An 8,382-nucleotide genomic window follows, 5' to 3' on the forward strand; every position below is an offset into this window, starting at 1 on the left:
TAAAACAGCCAAAATTAAAACCAAACCACATAAATCTTCACCATTTATTTAATTTAATAATAATAATAATAGTACTAATACTTTTCAAATAGAAAAAGAAGAAAGAATGTCACATTTGGTTTATACCTAATCCACAATTAATTGCATAACATAAATAAGAATCTTAAGAGGAATTAATAATTGACTAGAAAATTACTAGCCCTATTTATAATAATTATGTATGTCATTTAGACTCAGGCAGATCAGTTCCATCAAGAAAATGCATGATAAGTGAAAGTGCTCTAGCTGGCTCATAACCTGGAACTTGATGTCCTGCTCCTCTTACTGTAGTAAATGTCATATCTCCTTTATATACTTGTGAATATCCACCCAACTATAAATTTAAAAATAACAAAAAACAAATACAAAAATATTAAAATAAAATTGAATTATTATTATTATTGTACTAATAAGTGATAAAATGGAAATTAATTTAGAGTCTAGTTACATTATTACCTCTCCATTTAGGAACCAAGGATGCCATGGAGTTTTGATAGGAAGATTCATTATTTTGATAGATTTCTTGGTTGAGGTAACAGGGACCCTTCCATCAGTGTCACCACTGCATTTTCAGATATAATATAACAAAGTTCAAAAGCTTTGTTTCAATTAATAAGCCTTTATTTGAGAGAAAAAGATTGGTGTTATTTAAGCAAATTTGTATAAAAATTCCCTAATTATATACAAAAACAATGGAAGTTACAACAACCATCTAAATTACCATACCTACAATAATGACATACCCAGCGGGATCCACAAGTGAGCTGTAAGGATGATCGAGTGTACATAGATCTTAACACTACATTGTGAAGGTATAGAGGTTGTTTTCAAAAGACTCTCGACTCAAGTGCAACAGTTAAAAAAAACATAGCAACCGACAAGAAAAGCAATGCAAATTCTACAAGAAAGGAACAAGAACAATAAAATAGTGCGATAATCGAAACACAATAAACAACAGATGACGATGGATATCAAAAGCAAGAACTATAATAATTGTTATCTAAACAACAAATAATGATAGATAACAAAAGCAGACCATTTTATCTAAGTTCATGTCCTTAGTAATCATGAAACTAAATAAATACATAAAATCGAACAAAAATAAAATTGTAAGTGAAGGACAATTAGGTGGTCACCTGAATATCCACACTCGAATATCATTTGCCATAAACTCTTTGAGAAGAGGAATAATCGTTGATGCACTGTCTGTCCAATTTGTTAGGACATCACTGAAATTATTTTTTTAACATAAGTTTAAATTAATTAATTACTATAGGAATTATATAAAAGTACTATAAAATGGCTGATTAAAATTATTAGAAATATACCTGCAAGGTTGCCAAGTAGAATACTTAATATTGGTAACATTAGCATGGAGAGCCTTTTGTACATCAGGCCTATTCATATAGGCAGTTGTGTAATAGTCACTACATGGATCGATCACTAACTGCATCGTATAAAATATGTTATATATATTATCACGAATAATAACATATTCAGTATAATTTTATAAGTGAAGTCTGAAGACTTACGGAAGGTCTTTTGGGCTTGGAAGTGAGATTTGTATTATGGCAAAGTGGAGCATATATGGCATAGATATCAATGTGGCTATGAGTATCATAATCTGCTATACTTCCAGCCATTTTGCACTCATCTGTTTCTTCACTTTCTGGGATTGTGAACTTACATTGCTTTTGAATTTCAGCTTCAATTTCATCAGAAATTAAAGCATGACTTGCAAAATATTCATACATTCCTCTTGTATCCGTCTCGTCATTAATCACTGCATTACCAATCTGCATGAAAAATGTTTGATTGACTTTTGAAATTCTATCGGTACCACATAAATTGAGACAGAAGGAGTAACATAGAAGCATAATAAATCATAACATGATTAACAACTTAAAATATTTGAAGAACATATAAAAAAAAATTGATTGACTCTTAAAATTATATCTGAGTCATGTAAATTGGAATGTAGGGAGTAATGTCTATTATTTTAAAATTACGTAAAAATATTATAAATCATAATAATTAACAAATTTAAATATTTAAATCATATAAAAATTTAGATTATTCTCTACATTTCAATAGTGTCACACAAATTATAATTATAAAAATAACATATATTGAGTCTATACTGACACAAATTCTCACAGCTAGAAGGAACTTGAGTTGAATACTGTCGATTGAGAAAATCTATCTAGGTAAATGATACTTTAAAGAGAATATTAAAAGTTGAGGGAGTATATCGTACTCTTGAAAACTTGGATTTTATAGTGTGCTTTATCTTTTTGACGAAAAGTATATTAATATTATATTATTATTATTATTATTATTATTATATATGACGGCTCACCCACTCTTGACTCATATTTTTGTCGGGAGGATGTATTCTTCAATTCATTTGATTAAAAAAAAACTTTTGGAAATTGGAATTCGTAATCAAAAATAAAATTTAAATATTAATGTGACACTATATTCTCTTTAATTAGAACAAACTAATAAGAAAAATATGTCTCGTAAATTAAAATAAAGGGTATATAACATATTTTTGACTAAAAAAAGGTATAGAACTTATAAGACATATCATACTTTACAAATTCTTTTGGACGTACCCTTATTCTATCTTTATAGAAAAATTATATTATATATAAAGATTAAATTTTGATTTAACACATATATATATAAGTATTAATACTTTTTAGCACAAATTAAATATTTAATATAGTGATTAAGGCGTTAAAAAAATGCCTTGAAATAATATATTCTCTAGTTTTACTAGATTTATAATTATATTTCATAGAAAGATTTAATCACAGCCGTTATTTTATTTTCTACAAGTAGCTTCTGAAAATAGGACCCATAAGATAATAGAATAAAGTGACAAGTGCGTGCTACATACTATTAGTATCTGAACAATGTGAAAAAGGTAATATTGGGTGTCATTCATACTTCACTATCACACTCTATAAAACTAATACTCTATATTTGATATATCTATCTGTCTTTGACAACTGTTTTTTTCTTTAATAGATATTAAATGTGAAGACGTTCTCTACTAGTTGAGAATTAATTATTTCTTTTAGGTCACTTATAGTAAATGTTTATATGATTTCTTGTAAGAGAAATTTATTTTTATAGAAGTCATTTTACTCTATTTATTTTGTAAGCGGTAAAGAGATTTTACTTTTTTTTTAAAGCTTGAATTGTAATACTTATTATTCATGAATTTAAGAGTGTGGCTTAATATTCAACGAAGTAATTGATGACATAATCATATGATATTTCAGGATTAATTCTTAACTGGAGATGAAAAAGACTGAAGTTATTTTCATCTGTCCTAATTTTAATGAATAAAATTAGCTAAGGTGAAATGTGACAAATATTTCATAAAATTAGTTAAAATATTTTAAAACTAACTCAGACATTATGATTATTGAAAAAAAAAACATATATAGATGTTATTTGTTTCCTTAGTACACAAACATCATGTGCAACTAAGCATTTTACAGCTGTATGTAATTTTGTTAGTATTATTCAAATTCTTCTATATATAATTTCTGCTAAAAATATATTTTTAGGTGGAAAATATTGATTTTTTTAACAGACTAGTAGGCAACATAAAAGAGTTGTCATGCCACTATCTTCACGAGCTTCTTGACCAATTAAGCCAACTTTATAAGTTTTAGTAAGTGAAGTCCAGCTATAATTTCATTTTAATTTATTTGATTTTTCCAATAGTCTTATATTTATATATGGACAGTTGTCCCTTTTCCTACTTTAATTGACCAAAATTAGTTTACGTTATGTGATATGATTGACCAAAACTTATTGATGTAACACTATTTTACAAAGAATATAAAAAAAATGTTTTTTTTTTGGTTATTTATGACTTAAAATAATTGTAAAATATTTGTTTAGCTATACATAATCTTATCTTAGGTTAAGTTATTTTTATTACATAATTATTTTTCGGACAAAGCAAAAAAATAGCTTAATCCTAAGTCGAGAAAAAAAAACAGTGAATTTTGTATATCAATCTACTATACATATTATGTATGGACCCAAAAAGTCCAAACATAGCTTATAAAATTGAGAATTCATGTACTAAATTCTGATAAATTTTTGGAAGTGAGACACAGTAATTATTATAATAATATATGCGCACATTTTTAAAAAATAAAATGGATAAAGTAATTGTAGAGCCTGTTGGCATTAGAAATAACTGAAGGAGGATTAATTAACCATGTGCTCTAAAATGAAACTTCCCCATATATACTATTTTGATTCTTTTCATATGTTAATTATTGCTTCATGCTTAGTGTTACAAAACAACAAATGTTTTAAACAATTTATTATCTTATGGTCTTCTAAGCTAAGTCTCCAACAATATTCCACACAAAGGTCCAAAAAAAACATATAGACAAAAGACAACTATATAGAAATATCAGAGAAGAAGAGATCGTCACTTACCAAGATTCCTTTTAGATTAATGATATTCTTGTTAGCCTTCTTGTTGTGATACAAAATTGTATGTGCCAATTGAGGTACGTAATGTCCCGCGTAACTCTCTCCAGCTATGTAAAAATCTCTATCTTTATATTCTGGAAATCTTTCGAGCCAATTTATTAAAAATCGATAATTGTCATTAGCTGTTTTCCTGTCTCCTCCAATCTTAACATCACTTGATGTATTAGAGTATGAAAATCCAACTCCAGCTGGAGACTCCACGAACAACACATTGGCAGCTAATAATATAAAATAAAATTAGTACTAATTTAAAGTAGTAAATTTATTTAATTAGGTTAAACAAAATGAATTTTACCATGGTTCCATGCGAAATTATTTATGTGAAGTGTTTTTCCATCACTATTTACTCTAAATGGTCCAAGTTCTTGAAAAGCTCCATATGCCAGAGAAGAACAACCTGGACCTATATTCATGAGAAAATGATATATCGATTAATTATCAATTTATAAGAAAAGTGTGAATTACATGGAGATTTTTTTGGGAATTAGTATGAAAATTCGCAGGTAAAATAAGGATTTTCATACTAATCTCCAGGAAAATACTCACGTAATTCAAACTGTTTTTGTAGTGCGTATACATATTAAAATGTAACAAAATAGTTGAGTAAACTACGTACCTCCATTAAGCCATAGAAGAAGAGGCAATGACTTCTTAGAATGTTGAGCTTCAACAAAGTAATAATAAAAAGCTCGACCAGCAAATTCATCGATCGTAATGTATCCACCATATTGCTCAAATTTTACTAGAGGTTGGCCAGGAAGTTTATGAATCCTGTCATTGCTCTTCAAATCCTCTTGATTAGAAATAACATTTTTTTTATTAGATGCGATATGAAGATCATCAAAAATTGATGCATCAAAATGACTTTTGTCAATGTTGGAATTTTTCTTCAACTTGTAAAATTGGCCAAGAGTATCACTTTGTGTTTTGGTGGCTCCTCCATTGAAAATTTGAGAGATGATGGTTGAAAGAAAAAGAGTGACCAATAGAAGAGAAGAAGTAGTTGTGGAATTCATCAAAACTAATATTTGTTTGTTTCTATTTGAGAAACTTTATTGAATAGTGTAAAAGATAAAAGCCTTTATTGGGTATTTATATCATTTCATATTGTATGGGATTTTCAAACAACTAAGAATGGATCAAATATAATAACCCAAAAAAACAACTATACATATTACTTTAAATTGGGAAACCAACTCTGCAGCACATGAAGTTTATCCTATAAAATTTTTGAATAGAGTGAAATGATTGAAAAAAGAGTTTATTTAAGTTACATAAATTATGGAAAACTTAAAAAATAAATAGAAAGGAACGTATGATAGTGAGAGGAACTATTTGCATAATTTATAAAATTAATTACTTATAAACTTTTATGACAATCAATAAATGATAATGTAGTAAAAATATGAGTCCTTCGTATTAGAAAAAATTTGAGAAATAGCAAATATAATAGATATAACAAGGCTCTATAGGTATAGTCTCGATGATTGCGTGTTATAGCTATTATTTCATTTGTTATGGAGGTTGCGGTTGTATATTTTTGTATGTTTGTATATTTGGCTTGTGAATATACAAATAGAATAGGTATATACAAAATTGTATTTATACATTTAGGAATTTTTTAGAACTATGTTTGTATATTTCGCTTGCCGATTCACAAACAAAGTAATTTATTATAATTTTTTCATAAATTATCGTATACAAATAGCGGCTAGCGTAATCATATACAGATTTTTGAATTTAATTTATACAGAACCGCATTATACAATTTCTAAAACTATATAAATCAAGTGAATTATACAGGTAAAGCAAATAGCAAAATTGGGTGAAACTATAATTGCGAATTAGAATGTTTGCTATTCTGCACAATTTTAACTTCTTTTAATACCGTAAAAATAAAGGGTTATTAGGCTTGTGAGATCATTATTGATTACAGACTAGAGACATAATAAGATAATTTTATCTCGTATTTCATTTGGGTTTTTCATTCAGTATTCAAAATCTATATTAGAGTTTTGATTAAATCCAAATCGCATATATATATCAAAGACTCAAACTTAAAACCTTTAATTAAGAATGAAACACTTCTATCGATGAACCACAACCCACGCAAGGAATAACAATCGCTGATTCACTAAACTGTTGGGATTAGATAAAGAATAATATACTTATTCATTTCCGCATAGTGGCTCAAAGAGAAGCTAATGAAGTCTTTGTTTTAGGCCCAAACAAATCTGAGGCCCCAATAATAGTAAAACATTTATGACTTTTTTTTGGCTAAATAATTCATAAAAAAACAAATAAAAGTTATTAAAAAACTATACTCTTAATGTTAAATAATATTTTTTAAGTTTTGAATTATACTATTCATATTTTTATATTAAAAAATAAAATTTTATACAAAATAATCCAACAAATTGTATTATGAATAAATGACTACATCATATCAAATTTAAATTAATCCTAATTAATATAAATATCAACAAATCAGTATATAATATTTAAAAAGTTGTGTGGTTTTTTTAAGAATAATGAGTTGTAACCAAAAGTACCATAAATGTGTGTGAAATTATGGGAAAAAGAAACGTATGGATAAGAATTTTTTAAAAATAATGTGCATATTCATTTACTATAAAACAAAAGAAAAAGTTGATTTCTACATGGGAGTAGCCAACTTTCATATATATATATATATATATTCATTAGCCCTATTTTGAGCACCATTTTTAAGGAGTTATAATTGTAATTCATATATTTAGTTTTTTCTATTATTATTATCTTTCAAATAAAAAACAATAGATAATAAAGCTGAAGTAGATAAACAATATTATATTAAATTGTTTTGATGGTTGGATTTTTAAAAATTTTAAATACTTTAAATTAGAGCTTTTTTAAAAAAAAAAAAAAAACTCAATAACAAAACCTAATGAATGTAGACATCATAAGAGTAGAACTAAAATCCAAAAATAAAAATGAAAATGGTCTGTCCATTGGTTGGAATAATTTTTTATCTTCATTTATCAAATAAGAAATTAATAATTGGTCCTCCAAATTATTTGTGTAACACAACCAAAAAAATTGAGCTCCAGAATATTATTTCTTTAATTCAATTAAAAGCATATTTGATTATTGTGTCGAGATTATTTTATTTGACATTTTTTTTTCTTTTATTGCAAGTGTCTTTTGAAAATATTTATTAGAGAATAAAATTTTATGTTTGACGAGAAAAAAGTTTTAACTTGTGTTTGATAGATATATATATTCAATAGTTTTTCGTAAATGTCATATTAATGAAACAGAGTCATGACTAATAAAATTGACAAAAATAAATTTTATTTTTTAGATATACGACGCTATTAAATACTCTCATTTTGACAAACCAAGAAAGGACAATTTTTTTTTCCTATTATATCCTCATTAAAACTAATTGAAAATTTCTAAGTTCTACTACATCCTTTTTGAAATCATATTTAATAAGGGTAAGATTGTAACTTCACTATGTTAATTATTGTTATCTTAATATGTGTGCCTTTTTTAAAGTGTACAATTAAATAGGAACAGAGGTAGCAGTAAATATAGGCTTATTTGTACGGAATAAACGTTAAGAGTTAGAGTGTGTTTGGTATGAAGGAAAATATTTTCTCGAAAATGTTTTCCAATTTTCCCATGTTTGGTTGGAACAAAAGTTTTGGAAAATGTTTTCCAAATCAACTCATTTTCCTCAAAATTAAGGAAAATGACTTCCCTTCAAAAATTAAGGAAAACATTTTCCATAGCTCTCCTCCAATTTCAAATTACATTTTTTTTTTT

The 8,382-nt window shown here is 26.5% G+C and overlaps 1 protein-coding gene across 1 annotated transcript; it reads right to left on the reverse strand.

The window, feature by feature from the left end:
• Positions 1–52: 52 nt before the first annotated feature.
• Positions 53–5,816, reverse strand: LOC107008427 (serine carboxypeptidase-like 40). The gene is made up of 8 exons (XM_015207461.2): positions 5,189–5,816; positions 4,868–4,975; positions 4,516–4,790; positions 1,572–1,835; positions 1,368–1,486; positions 1,176–1,268; positions 496–601; positions 53–373 (listed from the first exon to the last, which is right to left on the reverse strand). The coding sequence occupies exons 1-8, from the start codon at positions 5,586–5,588 to the stop codon at positions 224–226; spliced, it is 1,515 nt and encodes a 504-aa protein (XP_015062947.1). The 5' UTR covers positions 5,589–5,816; the 3' UTR covers positions 53–223.
• Positions 5,817–8,382: the final 2,566 nt, after the last annotated feature.

Source organism: Solanum pennellii, chromosome 1, assembly GCF_001406875.1.
Source record: "Solanum pennellii chromosome 1, SPENNV200".
Lineage (NCBI taxonomy): Eukaryota > Viridiplantae > Streptophyta > Magnoliopsida > Solanales > Solanaceae > Solanum > Solanum pennellii.